This window comes from Eurosta solidaginis, chromosome 1 (assembly GCF_040869045.1).
Source record: "Eurosta solidaginis isolate ZX-2024a chromosome 1, ASM4086904v1, whole genome shotgun sequence".
Lineage (NCBI taxonomy): Eukaryota > Metazoa > Arthropoda > Insecta > Diptera > Tephritidae > Eurosta > Eurosta solidaginis.
This window is the reverse complement of record NC_090319.1, coordinates 355,314,029-355,333,149: the sequence shown is the minus strand read 5'-3', so window position 1 is coordinate 355,333,149 and position 19,121 is coordinate 355,314,029. Positions and strand designations below refer to the sequence as shown.

At 35.9% G+C, this 19,121-nt stretch overlaps 1 protein-coding gene across 1 annotated transcript; it reads left to right on the top strand.

Annotated features, from left to right (window-relative positions):
• The first annotated feature begins 757 nt into the window (after positions 1-757).
• On the top strand, positions 758-3,799 carry ems (empty spiracles). The gene is made up of 2 exons (XM_067762726.1): positions 758-2,528; positions 2,666-3,799. Exons 1-2 carry the CDS (start codon positions 1,226-1,228, stop codon positions 3,016-3,018), a joined length of 1,656 nt encoding a protein of 551 aa, XP_067618827.1. The 5' UTR covers positions 758-1,225; the 3' UTR covers positions 3,019-3,799.
• The last annotated feature ends 15,322 nt before the right edge of the window (positions 3,800-19,121 follow it).

Genomic DNA, 19,121 nt, shown 5'->3' with positions numbered 1-19,121 from the left:
GCCATATGCAGAAATTGACGTTTAGGAACGCAAAAACGGTATATTACGATGGGAAACGCCTACCGTTTGGATATACATACGACGATAAAGCAAGCAAACCAGCAGCTACCAGCCATTCATAGCTGAAGCTGGTTTATCGAGTGTGTGAGAGAGGGTCAAAGCAAATAGTGTGTTGTTGTTTTGAACAGTAGCGCGAGTAAGTAAATATTAACTGAGTGAATGACAACTACTGCTAATAGTCAAAAACGTTATAGCTCTTGCTCTTTCTCGCTTAGCTACGTAAAATGTATCTATTAGATAAAATCCACACGGGTTTTAAGCGGTGCCGATAGTATTGGAGTTTAGGTAAAACGATTATATACTACTCATACATGCATGGGAATATAATATAGCTGAGCGACTCTGAGGATAATTAGCACGAGCACAGCCCACTTTTTAGCCATTAGCTGTGCGCGATATGTATATTCATACATATATATCTATTCGTGTTTGTGTATATACATACTTTTTTGTGCGATGGTAAATAAGTTTTGCCTTTTACGTGAAACCGGTTGCATGAGTTTGCTGGTGAGTTTGTGAATGCGAGCATGAGACGCTGTGCTTATTTGTTTGTGCATGAATGGGAAGAGCAATAGCGATGTATTGAGCGAGAGCGCGCACATTTCCAAGCGAGTGGTTGAATGTTTTTTGGAGCTAAGGTCGGATACTTGGTGCGGTGGCGGTGCAAAGTTGTGGATTATTCTGACAGCGACTGTCTTTGAGTGAACACGTTGAGCGCGCGTCGAGAAACTTAGCAATAAAAGAGCAAAGTGTTAAATAAAAGCTAACACAAATTTGAAAAGAATTTTTTTTTCTAATACTAACGGTTTCGTGAGTGAACCAAACTTTGTGTATGAAGCATGAAGAAAACTTAGTGAATACAAAAACAAATTTATTAAAAAAAAAAAAAATACAAGTCAGCAATGTTACTGCCAAAGCAAGTTATCTGACGTAAGAGTAAAATAAACAGTGTAGTGCTGTAATAAAAAAAATATGCAGATAATACACAACTGTGTTAAAACAACAAATAAGTACTGAAACGGCAAAAGATAAGCCCCGAAGTTAGTGACTTTTATCTATTTTTCGAAAAAAAAAAAACACATTTTCTTTAAACGCGAAAATTGCTAACCAAATCAAAGTACCCCTCCAACCAACTCAAGCCACAGCTCTGCAAAAACAATTATTTATGACTAAAATGATTCCACCGTTACCCACCTCAGCCGTTCTGATGCCTACACCAAAGCAGAAGATCGGTTTTAGCATCGAATCGATTGTGGGCAATGATGGTGCTGCATCACCACCACAAAATGCCGTCGGTCATAATCAACAGCAATTTGTCGAACAAATGAATAGCACAAATTCAGCAACTAGCGGCAGTAATGGTCCAAGCTCACCACCACAAACACCACCAGCTGCACCCACTACGGCAGGCACTACACATCTGCCTGGAGCGCCACACCTTAGCATGCCGCTTCCGCTAACAATTAATAATTCACACAGCGGTCATCCACAACAACAATACTCACACACGCATTTACCGCCGCATTTATCACCCGCTCAACAACATGCGCTACAACAACATTTACTATTGCAACATCATCACCATCAACAGCAGCAACACCAACAACAACAACAGCAATTGTCGCCTAACGGCAGCACACCTTTACGTCAAGACATACAAGAAATCTTACAACGTTTGCACAATTCTGCTGCCGCAGCGGCTGCTGCTAATTTAAACATACATGCTGCAAGCCCATACAATTCACCGCCGGCACGTCTTTCTTCGCCCGAACGTACACCAACCGGCACACATCCTATGCTAAATTTAAAACGTGAACGTTCACCGCTATCGTCAGCCGCCGAACAAGCGCAACATCCTGCGCATCGCCAACAACCTAATCAATTAACACCACCACCAACGCAACAGCAACAAAAACAACAACAACAACCGCAGCCACCACATACGCCACCAAAATCTGTTTCACCACTTTCTTCGCAGCCATCATCTCCGCCCGCCATGTTACCAGGCAGTCCAACGTCGTTGCCTGCAACTGCAGGACAGCATGCGCCAGCACCCACTACACCGCAATATTCAAGACCACCAAATGCACTTAGCGGTGCTCATGCCTCTATGCTGCTGCCAGGTATGCCAATCAGTCCAGGATTAGTACGCCCCTTTGCTGTCATGGGTCCTGCAGGCGTACCACAACCACCACCGCCACAGCAAGGTATGCCTGATATTAAAGCGCTACCACCATACATTAATGCACCACCACCTGAATTACCGCCGCAACATAATCCACATTTAATAGCCGCTGCACAATTTCAAATGGCCGCCGCTTTGCAAGCGGGTCATGTTTTGAGTGGTGGTTTACCGCCACATGCCTCACCATTCATGGGCGGTCCTGGCATGGCGCGCGATAGCTATCCGTTATATCCATGGCTGTTGAGTCGACATGGGCGCATATTTCCACATCGTTTTCCAGGAAGTAAGTACATGCACATTTTTTTCCAAATTTTGTTTATTTGCATTTTAACGAGCGGTAACGAAATCCTTAAAATTATAAAATTTTGTGTCAACTTTTTACTAACGCAAACTTTCTTTCGCGCTCCTTCCACTTTGCAGATTTCTTGCTGCAACCTTTCCGTAAACCAAAACGTATACGCACTGCCTTCTCGCCCTCTCAATTGCTCAAGCTAGAACATGCCTTCGAAAGCAACCAATATGTCGTTGGCGCTGAACGTAAAGCCTTAGCGCAATCGCTTAATCTTTCTGAGACGCAAGTGAAAGTTTGGTTTCAAAATCGACGTACGAAACACAAACGCATCCAGCAGGAGGATGACAAAGGCGACGGCTCACAATCTGATCGCAGCCGTAATCCAGCAAGTTGCGACGAAGATGACGATGATGAGCTTATCGATATGGAAATGGATGATTGTCCGAGTGATGAGGAGCACGAGCTCGATGCCAGTCATTGAAAGATGTTGTATAGTGTAAATATGAAAAGCTAATTGAAATTCGAGTAAAATTTAAGGAAATATGTAAATAGTGAAAATTTGCGAAAATTTTTTAAAGTTGCATGGATGTGAGAGTTCCTTAATTTATCGACAAACAAGATGCACGAAGTTATGCTGAGTGTGAGCGTAAGTGAGAGTCTAACATATAGAAACTAGAGCTGATATTAATAGGCCTGGCACAAACGATTTTTGATGCAGCATCGTGCGCATTGGTAGCGAAAAATAGTATATGCATTAGGGCGGGTCGATTTGAAAATCGCTCATTGCTCTGTGAAAATCGTACTCTAGGGATCAAAATAAGAAACTTTGCCGAAGGAACCATACCTCTAAAACGAATTCTGATGTCCCCATCTTTGGGTCGAACTGTTGGGTAGGGGCAATTTCAATTCTACCTGCTGTGTCTTGTGGTGGCTTAAAAAAAACAACACAAGCAATTTTACGATCTGTAATTGTGTCACAGTGATACCTTCATCTTTTAAAACGGTTGAATAAAAAACCCACAAAACTATGTTTACGACATGCAAATGCATCATAGTGATGCCTTGGTTTTAAAAGGGGGTTGTAAAAACGCTAATTTCTAATAATTTTTTTTAATTTCTTTTCTATTACTAAGTTAAATTCATAATAATTTTTCATTTACATATGTTCGGACTAAATAAATTTCTAAAGAGAAAAATAAACTCCAAAAAGAAAAAACATAGGCATTTCAAAGTGGGATTTTTGAAAATTTGCCCCTACGACCCAAAAGGGGGGGGGGGGGGGGGGACATCAGAATTCGTTTTAGAGGTATGGTTCCTTCGGCAAAGTTTCTTATTTTGATCCCTAGAATATGATTTTCACAGAGCAATGGGCGATTTTTTTTGCCTCCCCACAAATCGACCCGGCCTACTATGCATGCTGCATATGCGACATCAAAAATCGTATGCATTCGGGCCTTAAGTATAAGAATGCATTAGTATAAGAATGCCGAAAATTATGTGATATATACTTAGATTTTATTATATAGGCAGACTGCGGTATTAAATTAATTGCGTTACATTTACAAAAAATTAAATATAAAAAGAATTCTTAAACAATTTGTGTCAAGAAGATATTAGTTTGAAGTGAAATTTAAATTTGATTTTAAACACTGAATTTTAATTAAAAATAAGAAGACTTAAATACTTAATTCTCACCAGTGTTGCCAGGAAAGAAATATCTTTGGGGCTAGAATCTAGAAAAAAGGGCTAGAAAGAGCTAAATTTCTTCAAAAAAATCCAAAACCCGTTGCAAAAAGAGCTAAAAGTATATTTACATTTTTCAATGTAAGTTTTCACATTTATTTCAAATCAAACTTAAACAAGGTTATAAAAAAGGTACGGTAAACTGACAAAAAAAAAAAAAAAAAAAAAAAAAATAAGCTACAATAGAGGTACATAAATAATACTGTTTTTATAGTTCATTTTATATATTTTTAACAACAAAAATACGTTTTTTTGTCGTTTTATCGGCCACCTGATTTGTAAGATCGCGGATTCGAATCGAGCTCAAGGCCTAACAATAATTTTTTTATCATTATTATTGTTATGATAAATTTTTTCTTAATTGAAAAAGTTTTTAAATTAGAATAGAAGAAAGAAAAAAAATTGGACAACTGCCAAAGCTCGTTGTATAGATCCATTTCGGGAACTGATAAATTCCTTCATCGGCAACGTTTAGGTGCCGCTGCTATAGCCATCACAGCGGTTTTTTGTTTGTCTTCATTAATCCTACTTCTATTCTGGTTCGTGCCAATTGATATTCACAACACTGCGACATCTGTTGCAGAATGGATGTGAAAATTGGACTTGTTTGATGGCAATGCTGCCATAGTGTCATATTTTATTGACACTTTTTTCCCCGTGCTCTGCGATGTATTAACAATTTTTGTTGTTATATCGGCGTACTGTTACGTTTTATTTTTTAACTTTTTTTTTGCCATTTGGCGGTAAGGTAGCGTGCGATATTTGAGTTTATGTTGGAACGAGATATACATGAAGTTCCTTAGACTTCAAAATCTATGATTTCGTACTCAGTGGATGAATTATTATAATTGCTCCATTCGTAAATATTTTTTGTGTTCATTAATTTTAAGAGATCGTTATTTATTTTAAAGTCATGACAGCATTTATTAAGCTTTTTAAGACCACTTCTTATTGTCAGAAGCGAATTCAACATAACTAAATTCATTTTGTTTCTGTGTTTACTTTTAATTAAGCTCATGTTTGAAAACGTTCTTTCAACTTCAACATTACTTATTGGCAACAAAAGAAATGTAAGCACAAAATCGACAAGCTCTTGGTAACGGTTTCGATTTAACGCGTTCTTAAACTCTGTAAAAACTTAAAGCTGAGTAACATTTTCCCAATTTTAGAGAAATTGTTATTTTGTCATTGCTATATTGGTTTTTTTTTTTTGTATTTCATTTGTGAAATATGAAAACAATTTAGGTTTCACAATTCTCAATGTGTTTTCAACTAAAAAGAAATCTATTTTGCTAAGCGTTTCTATATTTTGCGGCAAGCGTTGCCTTAAGTGCTCTATTAATTTAATTATGTAATTGCGACATATATTACATATTATTTCTTTAAATAAATTCGTCTATACATTTAGGTATATTCTTTTTTAATTCGTATATATTCTTCAAAGGTATAATGAAAATAAGATACGGGAGACAAAAAATTATTATAATTTGAAGTTAAATGGTCGAAACTCTTAGAAGGTGACACTATGCTGTTGCACAAGCTGGAAAAATAAATGGACAACCTCATGACACAATTTATCGATTAAAGTTTTTGTTATTAGTTGAGTACCGAGTTGCAACATCATACATAACGAAACAAATAAAATAAAACTACGACACACATAAAACACATTACAAATTTTATTGCCGAAATAGATTTGGAGCCAAAAAGGGGCAAACATATTAAAAAGGGACAAAAAAAAGGCTAGATCTGGCTCCAAAAGCATCAAAATGGCAACACTGATTCTCACACACGATTTGACCTTAAACGAGTGTTAAAAATGTGCCAAACTTACATATATACATACATACATGCGTATATATGTAGCACAAAATATTTGAAACCACAATCATTAGCAGTTTTTATTTTTAAATACATCGTACTTGAAGTGTATGTATGTAAGTAAATACCACACACTTGGTCTGAATACGTATTAAAAACTAAACGATTCATTCACATTGCGCCATAAACCGAGATTAATGGTACGCTTTAGAGTTTAGCAGCACCAGTAAACTCCAGAATGGCCCTTTAACTCGAGTTTATGGCGCAATGTGAATGTATTATAAGCGAAGAAATGTTAGTTAAATTTCTTAGAATAATTTTTATGCACAGCTACCCCGGCTGCGCTATTTCTCAATATGAAAAAACTTTTAAATTTTTGCAAAAATTAATAGGTAAAATTTAATGCATTATCTTAACTAAATCTTACTTAAATATTAGCTAATTAGCTGTAAACTATTATTTTTTAGTATTTAATTAGGTTAAGTGCGTAAAATTTTAGTGTGAAATAAGAAAATATTAAATTGAAAATTACAAATCATAAAATATATAAAGGATGTTTTTTTTTTTTTGTTGAGTTTCTAAAATCTTTGCAGTTTGCACAACGAAGTAAAGATAACAGGCCTGACACATAAGAATTTTGATGCAGCATCGTGCGTTGACAGATATGTTGAATGCATGTACTTGCATGGGGCGCGACAAATAAGTCATCACCAGCGCCATCTGACATGCAAAAGTAGCCAACTTCCAACTTTTGCTGCAAGCAATGCATAAAAAAGAATTCTGAATTTGTGTTGGCTATGAGCGCTTTCAGACTTTGCAAGTGTTGTAGTAGTAGTATAAATTTATTTTCCAAAAAATCAGATACAGAGTATGATTTATGCTTTTGCGTACATCAAAGCACTTAAATAAATAAATTAAATTAGATATAAAAAAAAAAAAAAAATGTAAGGCGCGATAACCTCCGAAGAGATCTAAGGCCGAGCTTCTCTTCCAATTTGCGTCGTGCTCCTCTTGATTTTTCCCTACAAATTGGCCGGACGGGACCTACATGTTTTATGCCGACTCCGAACGGCATCTGCAAGGCAGATGAGTTTTCACTGAGAGCTTTTCGTGGCAGAAATACAATCGGAGCGCTTGCCAGACACTGCCGAGGGGCGACCCCGCTTAGAATTAAATTAGATATATACCGACAATAACAGAGTATGTTGTGTGTTTTGTGTCGCACGACGTGTTAAATAAAATACTATCGAGTTACAAAAATTCATTTAATAATAATTTCCTAAATTTAAAGCTTTCCTCCATAAACTTAAATCCATTTAAACTGGCAACCACCTTGGCCATATCTAAAGTTCTTTCACCAAAGTAAAGGGCACGAATGTTGTTATATATCGGACATGTGCCAATAAAGTGAAAAACCTCTTCTGGCTCCTGCGAGTTATATACTGTGTGCAAAGAGAAGACGATATGTTTTTATAGATTCTTGCGTTTAGATTCAACAAACCTCCACGTGCCCGGAGAATCCGACTGGCTGCATATGCACTGTAATCATCAGTGAAACACGTACTCTCCAACGGCACAAGGGCCGGGTAAATGTCGTGTGTAATAGACTTCCGAGCCATTTCGAGGAACCTATTTGAATTATACTCAATTAAGCGTTCTAAGAGCGAGTAAGTGAAGGACTGTATATTAGCTGATGGCAATTGCGTAATGAAAGGTAGATTGACGATGTTAGCAAGTTCTTTCCAAGTTTTTATCCACGAAATCCCAAGCTTGGAAGTCTCCTCTGCTAGAATACGCGGGAGTCTGTCATTTGATAGGCTAAAGCAGCGGACGATATAGAGCATGTGCAGGCGAAGCGTATGTACATATATAGGGGCTGCAAGCCTGTTTCCAGATGCAACATGTAAAATCTAAGAAGTTTCTCAACTTGGTCGAATTCGTTAGCCCCCATACTTGCGAGCTGTAAAACCTAACGGACCTGGAAGCAGCCTCGAAGATTTTTATTTTCTGCGACAAACAGATCCGAGGGTTATTAATATAGCTCAGCCACGTTGCGTTAATAGCGTTTTTAGCATTCACTAGCTTTGAGTCCAAATGTTTATTAAAAGATAGTTGACAAGTGAGAAGTGCACCTAAGTATTTGTATTCGTTAACTACTTCAATAACTTCGCTACCCTAGATCCTTTTCCATGAACCAAGGGCTCTGGCACATTTCCTAAATACCATGATTTTTGAGTTGTTCAAGTTGACAGTTAGTGCACATTGACTACCATAGTTGTAAAGGGAGTTTTTCATTTCCTGTAGCTCTTCCGGTGATTCCGCAAGCAAGACCAGATCATCTGTGGACATAAGCACCTTCACATCAATGTTCTTAACCCTGACACCCCGCAAAAATAGTCATTTAGGTCATTTAAGTACAAAGACAATAGTACCGGGCTTAAGAGGCAGCCTTGGCGGATGCCGTGATTAACAGGGAAAGGCTCTGTTAGATTGCCATCAAACAGAACTTTGCAAGACGTATTAGCGTAAACTCATCTTAAAATTTCAATCATATGATTTGAAAGATCATAGGAGGCTAGTCTGTAAAAGAGCATGTTGCGGGGAGTCGTATCAAAAGCACACGGGAAATCTACAAAAAAGGCAAAGGTTCTTTTATTACGTGAAAAATTGAGTGCAATGCTTGAAAGCACAAAAATATTGTCTATCGTCGAATAGCCTCTGCGAAAACTGGACTGAGACTCAATTAAAATATTGCTACAATCGATCCAAGCATTTATGCGACCAAGTAAAAGCCCAGAAAAGAGTTTATAAATAGCGTCTTGCAAATACATATCTCTGTAATTTGGTGTAGCGTTAGGGTCAGCTTTCTTAAAGAGGGCAATCAAGATGGAGGAACTGAAAGAGGAAGGAATCTGCTTTCTCAAATAAATAAAGTTTAGAAACGCCAGCAGTTCATTGAGGAAACATTGGGGAGCAAACTTTGCAAGTGTAATTATTTTTACCTTCTCGTTGGTACTTTTCTAACGTGTTTCACAAAAAAAAAAAAAAAAACTGCTTTTTAACAAATGAATGGGCGGAAAAATATATTAGCAAGTGCTTTTCTTGTGTAGTGAGAATGTTTATAACAGTGATTCGCAAGATTCTTTATGTAAATGGGCATGCCGAGTTAAGTCTGAAGTTCTTTTTATATTTACAGACACAAAACTCGTGAACATTATAGTTTGCGACGGGACCTTCAACACAGTCTTTGGATTGATACATAGATGGCGCACCATAATTAAATCCATATTATTGTTAGAAGGTATGGACCTTCAAACGTCAACAGTCATAATTTTTTTGTGATTTCCAGCAATTCAAGTGTTACTTTTGATATATCTGAAAACATAAATTCAAAGCAATTTCTTGGGTTAATTTATCATTGTATTTTGTTGGAATAAAATGCTGTTCAAGCTCAAGAATGGCTGGCTTATAAACGTTATGGGACTCTGCTCTGTTATGGAGACTCGGCTCCGCCAAAACCTTATCGCCAACTTTGTTGAAACTGCAAATTTTCTCGGACTCCCGTTAGAGAATATTGATGACAATTAGTAAGTAGTTTCATTAATTGGATGGGACGAAACACTGTCACAACAACAACAAGAACAACCGAAAAATCAATTGTCTTTCAGAAGAATTCCAGGTACTCAAATTGTATTTAGTTTACTTACGTACTTAATTGGCACTTCTTAGCGCTACTTACCGGCGCAAATTTGTAAAATCAAGCGACTTTAAATCTTTTTCCACCTGTTCCTTGCAGCGTAGAGGGCCGCCCTCTACCTTTGCTTCCATAGACGTGTTGCGATAAAAATACTTTCTTAGCAAAAAAAAAACTAAAGTTTATTTCAGAAAATCTGAAGGGTATATCAAAAAACGTGAACTGTGTCTCAAAATTTCCAAATTTGTTCCAGAACACCTTAAATGTATCTCAGAAAACCACAAATTTATACAATCTACGAAGGATACGTCATAAGCCCTCAAGCGATTCGCTTATAAATAAAATAAATGTAAGGCGCGCTAACCTTCGAAGAGATCTAAGGCCGAGCTTCGATTCCAATTTGCGTCGTGCTCCTCTTGGTTTTCCCTACAAATTGGCCTAACGGGACCTACATGTTTTATGCCGACTCCGAAGGGCATCTGCAAGGCATCCGGAGGCTTTTAATACGCTCCGTAAAAAAATCACTAGTTTCGGTTAGGGTGCAGTAAATAAATCAAGACCAAGCTATTGTTTAATTAGCGCAAAGTCTACTCATCACCACGAACCGATTACCCTGTAATATTTCGCCAACTCTTTTTCAAGTATTAACCGCAGTCTAGTTCAGAATTTTTTCATAGTTCTCTTGTTTAGACATACATACTATTTCTGCGTGTGTGGAAAAATCAAGACTATTAACAAAAGTCTCTCCTTATATTTTTGGCGGCCGGTAGTGTAATGGTAGTTTGACCTCCAACGTTGTTGTTGTTCTTGTTGTATTATCGAAAAGACACTCCCCGAAGGTTTTGGGGAGTGATATCCATTTTGATGGTCCTTTCCCTACGTTCCGGTAACAAATCACCATTAAGGTACTAGGCCGACCATCTCGGGAACATAACATTAACATAACCACATTAAACCGTCTAGGCCATACCGCCCCCACCCTATAGTTCCATGAGGAGCTTGGGGTCGCCAGAGCCTAGACTGCTATGTGTGTGATACATTTATATTTGTGACAGGATTCCCCTCGCGTATGAGAGGTTGAAAGCTCTGAAGCTATAAAGCTTTGTATTGTACTAATCAATATCTTTTTCGTGAGTAGGTCATGCATTTAGAAGTCAATGAAGTACAAGTAGTACGAGTGGAGCAGAAGTTTTCAACGATGATATCGATTACCATTGTCGGGCAGTCATATGCCCATGGAGATATATATTTTAACTAATTTAAGTGGAGAAGAATATTCTATATATAATAATTAAACAATAGGGGGAATAGAACATCACATTATGGAGCCGCTTGCAATTTACCTAAACAATAGCTCCACCTTTTTAGTCTCGAGGTAATATAGGTTAAGTCGAAGTCCTCTAGGAGAGAGAAGTTGTTGTTGTTGTTGCGTCCAACTAGCTCATATCCCTTTTGCTAAGTCATCATCTTCGAGTCGTTAATTTACGAGGTTTCGCAACACTGTCAACCGAAGCAACTGTGTCATGTTAAATAAAGATTTCATGGCTTAACCTAGTTTTTCCACAAATGAAGATAATTTGAAGGTGGTTAGATACTCTTCGAGCGAATGTACAATAATATATTTGACTGACTAAAGCCATCAGAGTTAAAATCTATGATACTACAAGAGTCCTGTACGGTGCCCCTTGTGGAACATCAGATCTTATGAATGGATAGAAAAAGGGCTCGCAGTAAATTCCAGAAAGTCTTTTCACATGTCTACCGAAAAAATTCGTGAAGGCAACCCAGAGCAAATTTTTTTCGAGCAATTAATCTTTTGAAAGAGGAGGAAGGTTCAGTTGCGCTGGCCTCGAAGGTTTTACAACGTCAGTAACCGTTGAACGCCGTTGATTTCTTTTCACTTCTATGGAGCTCTCAAGCGATATATTACTGCTTTTACTTTTCTTTTTGGCTATCTAATTGCACTATGACGAATGTCTTACAGCCTAAATTCGCTCATTTAAAATCGTTGTCCAAGTTCTTAGGTAACCCTTGAAACTCGGTGTTTTAGATTAACAGCTCAATTCTAAACAAAAATTCCTTACAATTTTTTCCCCTCTCAAATTCCTCGAACTGTATATGAAAACTTCTTCGGAGTTTTTCCAATTCTCCCTTTCTTGCTATTATGAAGAAATAAGGAAGGCTAAATTCGGGTGTAACCGAACATTTCATACTCAGCTGAGAGCTTTGGAGACAAAATAAGGGAAAATCATCATTTAGCAAAATGAACCTAGGGTAATCCTGGAATGTGTTTTTTATTAAATATCAAATGAAAGGTGTTAATCATTATTTAAAACGTAGTGGGCCTTAGTTCTATAGGTGGACGCCTTTTCGAGATATCGCAATAAGGGTGAACCAGGGGTGACTCTAGAATGTGTTTGTACGATATGGGTATCAAATTAAAAGTATTAATGGGGGTTTTAAAAGGGAGTAGCCCTTAGTTGTATATGTGAAGGCGTTTTCGAGATATCGACCAAAATGTGGACCAGGGTGACCCAGAACATCTTCTGTCGGGTACCGCTAATTTACATATGTCATTCCACGAACAGTATTCCTGCCAAGATTCCAAGAGCTTTTGATTTCGCCCTGCAGAACATTTTCATTTTCTTCTACTTAATTTGGTAGGTGTCACATTTATTTTACAAAGTTTTTTTCTAATGTTATATTTTGCGTCAATAAACCAATCCAATTTCAATGTTTCATCCCTTTTTTCATATTTGGTATAGAATTATGGCACTTTTTTTCATTTTTCGAAAAAGTGGGCGTGGTCATTGTCGGATTTCGGCCATATTTTATACCAAGATAAAGTGATTTCAGATAAGTACGTGAACTATGTTTAGTTAAGATATATCGTTTTTTGCGCAAGTTATCGTGTTAACGGCCAAGCGAAAGGACAGACGGTCGACTGTGTATAAAAACTGGGCGTGGCTTCAGCCGATTTTGTCCATTTTCACAGAAAACAGTTACGGGCATAGGATCTAAGTCTCTACGAAATTTCACAAGGATTGGTAAGTTTTTGTTCGATTTATGGCATTAAAAGTATTATAGACGAATTAAATGAAAAAGGGCGGAGTTACGCCCATTTTGAAATTTTCTTTTATCTTTGTATTTTGTTGCACCATATCATTACTGGAGTCGAATGTTGACATAATTTACTTTTATACTGTAAAGATATTAAATTTTTTGTTAAAATTTGACTTAAAAATTTTTTTTTTAAAGTGGGCGTGTTCGTCATCCGATTTCGCTAACTTTTATTTAGAACACATACAGTAATAGGAGTAACGTGCTTGCCAAATTTCATCATGATATCTTCAACGAATGCCAAATTACAGCTTGCAAAACTTTTAAATTGCCTTCTTTTAAAAGTGGGCGGTGCCACGCCCATTGTCCAAAATTTTTCTAGTTCTCTATTTTGCGCCATAAGGCCAACGCATCTACCAAGTGTCATTGCTTTATCCGTCTTTGGTAATAAATTAACGCACTTTTTCGGTTTTTCGAAATTTTCGATATCGAAAAAGTGGGCGTGGTTGTAGTCCGATATCGTTCATTTTACATAGCGATCTGAGATGAGCGCCCAGGAACCTTCATACCAAATTTCATCAAGATACCTCAAAATTTACTCAAGTTATCGTGTTTACAGACGGACGGGCAGACGGAGGGACAGACGGACGGACGGACATGGCTAAATGAATTTCTTTTTTCACCCAGATCATTTTGATATATAGAAGTCCATATCTATCTCGATTAGTTTATGCCGTTACGGATTACCGTTATGCGAGCAAAGTCAATATACTGTGTGAGCTCTGCTCAGCTGAGTATAACAATGTTCGAAAAAGCGAAAACCAGTAAAGGGGGAAAATTATTATGGATGTGATTGAAAGAGAGATTGCTCTGCCATTTTTAAGGAATTTTTTCATTTGTTAAATTAAAGGGAACGTAGCGAATCGTTAACGAAATAACTCGTAACTTTTGCAAATTTTGCTGAAATAATACTTTTTATTAAGTTGAAAAGTGTATAAATAAATAACAGAGAGAACGCCCTTGATAAGCTTGATGCAAAGCCATTCAGAAGGATTTTTTTAAAGGAGATGAGGAAGGCTTAGAAAGTTTTTGGCGTATAACTGAGAAGATTTGAACTCGACATAAAATAAATAATAAATACCTGTCGCGGTTTACCCCCGAGGAGGTTTAGTCCAAGCTTCTCTTTCAAATTTCGTGCTCCTTTTAATTTTCCCTAGAAATTGAAATTGAAAGACTCCGCACGGCATAAATAAAAAAAGTTGTTTCTAAAATTTGGTGTTACTTTACTCAGGTAGGGGGTGGAGCTCGCTACCACCACACCTCGACATGGCCGCAAAAAATGCTTTGCTGAATCGAAGGATGCAACACCAGTGGATTTGTATCACCGCGCAGCCCTCTACTTAGGCTCTTCTGTTGATGTTACTGTGGCACAAATTCAATACTTAATTCGTTCAACAGCATATTAAATGGAATACTGTGCCTTGTTTATATTTTATTTATCAATTTCAAACAAATTCCCCACAATAATTAAAGTTTATAATTTCTTAAACAAAATTAGAAATGCGGGGGAATAAAAAAATCCGGGGAGCGAAATTCCGGGGGAACAAGCTGGCTTGGTATTCTAATTTAAAACATTTTCAATACTACATAACCGACATCATCAGGTTGATTTTTAAAATAATATTTTAAACCTTTTTCTTGTTTTAATGATTTTATTACGACCGCAGAGTGGAGTATCGATCAGCTGCCATTTCTGAAGCTTGCACTACCGCAGCAATATTTTGGAAATCAGAATTCGTTTGTAAAACGCCTTACTTCAGAAAATGTTTCAAATATGTATGTCTCTACCAGAAACTAAACAATAAACGCCCTATTTGACAATTTGTTTAAAATGCCTCATCTCAGCATATGTATATCCAATAAATTTTGATCTATGATAGAATGATACAGAGTTTTTGAAAACATGTTAGTAAGGTAGGTAAATTTTAACAGAGAGGAACTTTTTGGAAACAATTCTCAGATACTGATTTCTTCATACAAACTCTTAAATAGGGCGTTTTCGAACTGGCAGCTGTGATTCAGTGAAATTCCACTCAGGCATTGAGTTAATAACACAAAAATCTAATCATCAAAGTATTAGTTAAGCAGTTTAGCAAAAACATCTTAGGAGACTTTACAATGTCACCAACGATCAGTAGCGCTCACCTAAACACGGCATCGACACAACTCTTCACCCTTTGGGTGTATATTTAGAATAGCAACAATAGCAATAAAGATTAACAAATCACATAAAATCATTTAAATTGCACATTTTTAATTGTCAATTTACCACTAAGTAAGTTGTCGCATATAAAATTTATACGCCAAAGTGCAAATTATATTCAATTAAATACGATAAATTGATGCAGCAGCAACATTTCGAAATAGGAGAACGAGTCGCGAAAAAAAGGAATATCGCTTGAAACGAGTTCTTAAGCAGGTTGATTCACTTATATTTTTCATATATACATATATATATATATGTAAATATGTATTCCGAAAAGTTATAGGTATTTGTTGTTTTTCTCAACTTTACATGTACATTTGTCAGTGATTCTCAAATGTGTTTGTGTGCTGATGTGACATTTGATCCGTTGCATTGCGGCAATTCTAATAAATTAAATGCTACATTAAATATGGCATGAAATCACGAAATTATTACAATGATTAAGTGAAAACAAGCAGCTTGAAAAAATTATTGTTACGGTGTGATAATTTATTAATTGCCGTTTGAAAAAAAAAGGATTTTTTTTAAATTATTTTTGTATTTTCAGAGTGTCATGCCGTTTGTTGGCGAAGCAAGTATGTATTTATATATGAATGAATGTGTGGCATTTAAGAAAATATGAAACTAAACAAAATATAATACTTGTGGGTGGAAAGAAATGCCGTCATAATTAACTAAGTTATATCTAAATAAGTCACTAAACTCATTTTTATATAACCACAAGCTAGTATAACGAACGGCTTTCTCCTGCATGTAGAAGTTTTGGAGTTAAAATTTGTTTAATCGATAAGACCAACAACCGAAAGATACCGTTTGTGGAAATTTTATTTAATCGAACTTAATCTAATCTATCCTATCCATATTTAATCTTATCTTATCTCAACTAATCTAGTTAATCAAATATTTTCCAATCTATTTAAATATAATTTAATATTATCTGATATAAACTTATCTAATCTTATATTATCTAGTTTAATCAAATCTTGTCTAATCTAAATAAAGCTGACCTAATCGAGTCGTACACCATCTAATCTAATATAATATAATCCAATCTAATCTTATCTAATCTAATCTTATCTAATCTATTCTAATCTAATCTAATCAAATCTAATCTAATCGAGTCTAATCTAATCCAATATTTTCCAATCTAATCTGATCTAATCTAATCTAATATAATATCATCTAATAAAATCTGATCTAATCTAATTGAATATAATCTAATCTATTATAATCTAACTGAATATAATCTAATCTATTATAATCTCATCTAATCCGATCTAATCTTATCAAATCTAATCTAATCTAATCTAATCTAGTCTAATATAATCTAAAATAATCTAATCTAGTCTAATATGATTTAATCTAATATAATCGAATCTAATAAAATCTAATCAAAAATATTCTTATCAAATCTGTTCTGTTCTATTCTAATCTAATATAATCTATTCTAATCAAGTCTAATATATTTTAATCTAATCTGATCTAATCTAATCTAATTTATAATAATCTAATTTAATATAATCTAATCTAATATAATATAATTTAATCTAATTGAATATTATCTAATCTATTATAATCTAATCTAATCTAATCTCATCTAATCCAATCTAATCTAATCTAATCTGATCCAGTCTAATCTAATATAATTTAATCCATTCTAATATTATCTTATATAAACTTATCTAATCTAATCTTATATTATCTAGTCTAATCAAATCTTTTCTAATCTAATCTAATCTAATCTAAGCTAGTCTAATCTAATCTAATCTAATATAATCTAATCTAATGTAATATAATCTAATCTTATCTTATCTTATCTAATCTAATTCAGTTGTGACCTTGGTATCCTTCGGGTCTGTGGATTTTATGATACGCATAGCTACCTCGGGAATGTTCTGATGTAACGTTTCCACCAAACTCGTACTCCGTGTTTGCAAGTTTCGACTTACTGCTAAAACACTTCCAACAATTTTTACCTTGGTCTCATTAAGGAGTTGTCAAACAGGTGGGTTCAGTGGCACGCGAGCTAAGCTTCTTAACACTCTATGGGTTAGGGGTTAGTAATTTATTTTTGATCTTAATCGTCTGTTCATATTTCACACATTAGTAAGTAGCAAACTGCATGAAAAAAAGTTGTTTCTTCACATAAAGAAAATAGCACAGTAACATATAGAATCGTATTGGTTTAGCTCTTATTGATCGAGCAAGTAAATAGCAACAACAATGAAAAAGAAAAACTGAACTAAGAGCATACAAATAGTTGCTGTTATAGTCTTTCGGAAGGTTGTAGGACTAGAAAACAGACGGCTCGTATTCGATTCTCGACGAAGACGAAGAGCTCAAACCTTGTTCCACACTGCCTATGAAATCCCTTTCGAAAAACAAAAGACTTTAGCAACGAGTTTACTTATTTTAAGCAGTTTATATCTAGAAGGAAAAAAGTCCTATGTATAAAAGTCAACTTAATTAAAAATATATGCATATAGTAGGCATAGAGTATAAATCTGATAAGTACCATATTTGACAAAAATTATTTTTGATGTAGTTTAGCAGAGCAGGAAATTTGTTTGAATTTAATTGGTCTTTGCTTGTACATATCTATTATCAGAGCACGTGGCTATTTCCACAAAATTTATAAAATTTTCTCAAGTTCAACAATTTTCTTTTGGTTTATTTTTCCAATCGCTTTATCGTTGCTTTATCAAAAATTTGCACGCTTATTACAAACCGCTTACCGAGCTCATTACATGATGCATTGATAACAGCTATCAGTGCTGTTTATGTGTGTTTTTTATTGTTTTGGCAGCACGCATTGTTGCTTGTAATAATAACAACTTTTTACTTTAACATATAACTCGCCAAAGATCGGCGCTTTTGTCTTTTAGCAATAACTCGAGCATGCTGAATGCGATAACGGTTTTCGTTTTCTTGAATTGGCTCAGATGTAAGATATTTATTTAGAAGGCAATATTATCATCGCCGTTAATTTGGCCTTAAACGCATACACGACTTTGGCCATTGCATAGGAAGCTAAACCAGCCATTCCTGCTTTGCAATGATTGGAACAGGGAACTAAGGTTTTCCTTCACCTATTTCTCTAATCTCAAAAAAGGTTGCCACGTACAGTTAGCTATAGGAATACTTTCTGAAACGGAGCATCTGCTTTCATTCGCATAACATGGTTTAGCCCGCGAAAGGTATTTGATTTCTGCATCTGCGAAAACTCATTTATGTCATCAATAAATTTACCTGGATAGGGCTCTTACCACAGATTTTGATATGAAAAACTAAAAAAAAAAATGAACGGAAAAGATGGGTTTGAAGGCATGGCACTCTTGCTAGCCATAATTTCGAAATATTTAAAGACTGAGTTTATTTGTACAATAAGTGCTGCTTTGAGCAATTGAAAAGTAAATTCCTTTCTCGGAAAAGGAAAATCATGTTCTACAAGTCACTTATCGTACCCGTCTTTATATATGGTACAGAAGCATTGACACTACAATTGATGAGGTGGCTCTGCGAGTATAAAAATTCTTCGATAGATTTACGGAACTCTAAGCGTTGGCGACGGTGGGTATCGAAGAAGATTTAATGATTAGCTGTATGATACCAAATTAGACCAGCGAATCAAAAAACCGCGGCTACGCTGTCTAGGCCAATGTACGCGAAAGATGATGCACCAGCCATTAAAGTGTTATTATCGGAACTCTCCTATGTAAACAGAATAAGAGGGACCGACGCCTCTGCAAGGACCAGGTGGAAAACAATTTAAGCTCTTTTGGTGTTACCGGTTGGCGCCAATTAGCGCAGCGAAGAAGAGACTGACGCACTTTGTTGGACGGTCAAAATCTTTTAAACGAAATTTTCTAAGTTCAGGAACCAATAATCACGAAGGTATGCCACTTTTAAAATGCCATATCTGCCTTTAGTAAACGGGAAAATAAAATAATTCTTGCTTTTCCTGTAAAATTTTTGTCGGGTCTGCTGTTTACTGTGTCGA

Bases quoted from the DNA above. Each gene is read 5' to 3' on its own strand.
- ems (XM_067762726.1), top strand. From the start codon at position 1,226: ATGACTAAAATGATTCCACCGTTACCCACCTCAGCCGTTCTGATGCCT. The intron at 2,529-2,665 runs GTAAGTACATGC...TCCACTTTGCAG, and splicing joins TCCACATCGTTTTCCAGGAA to ATTTCTTGCTGCAACCTTTC.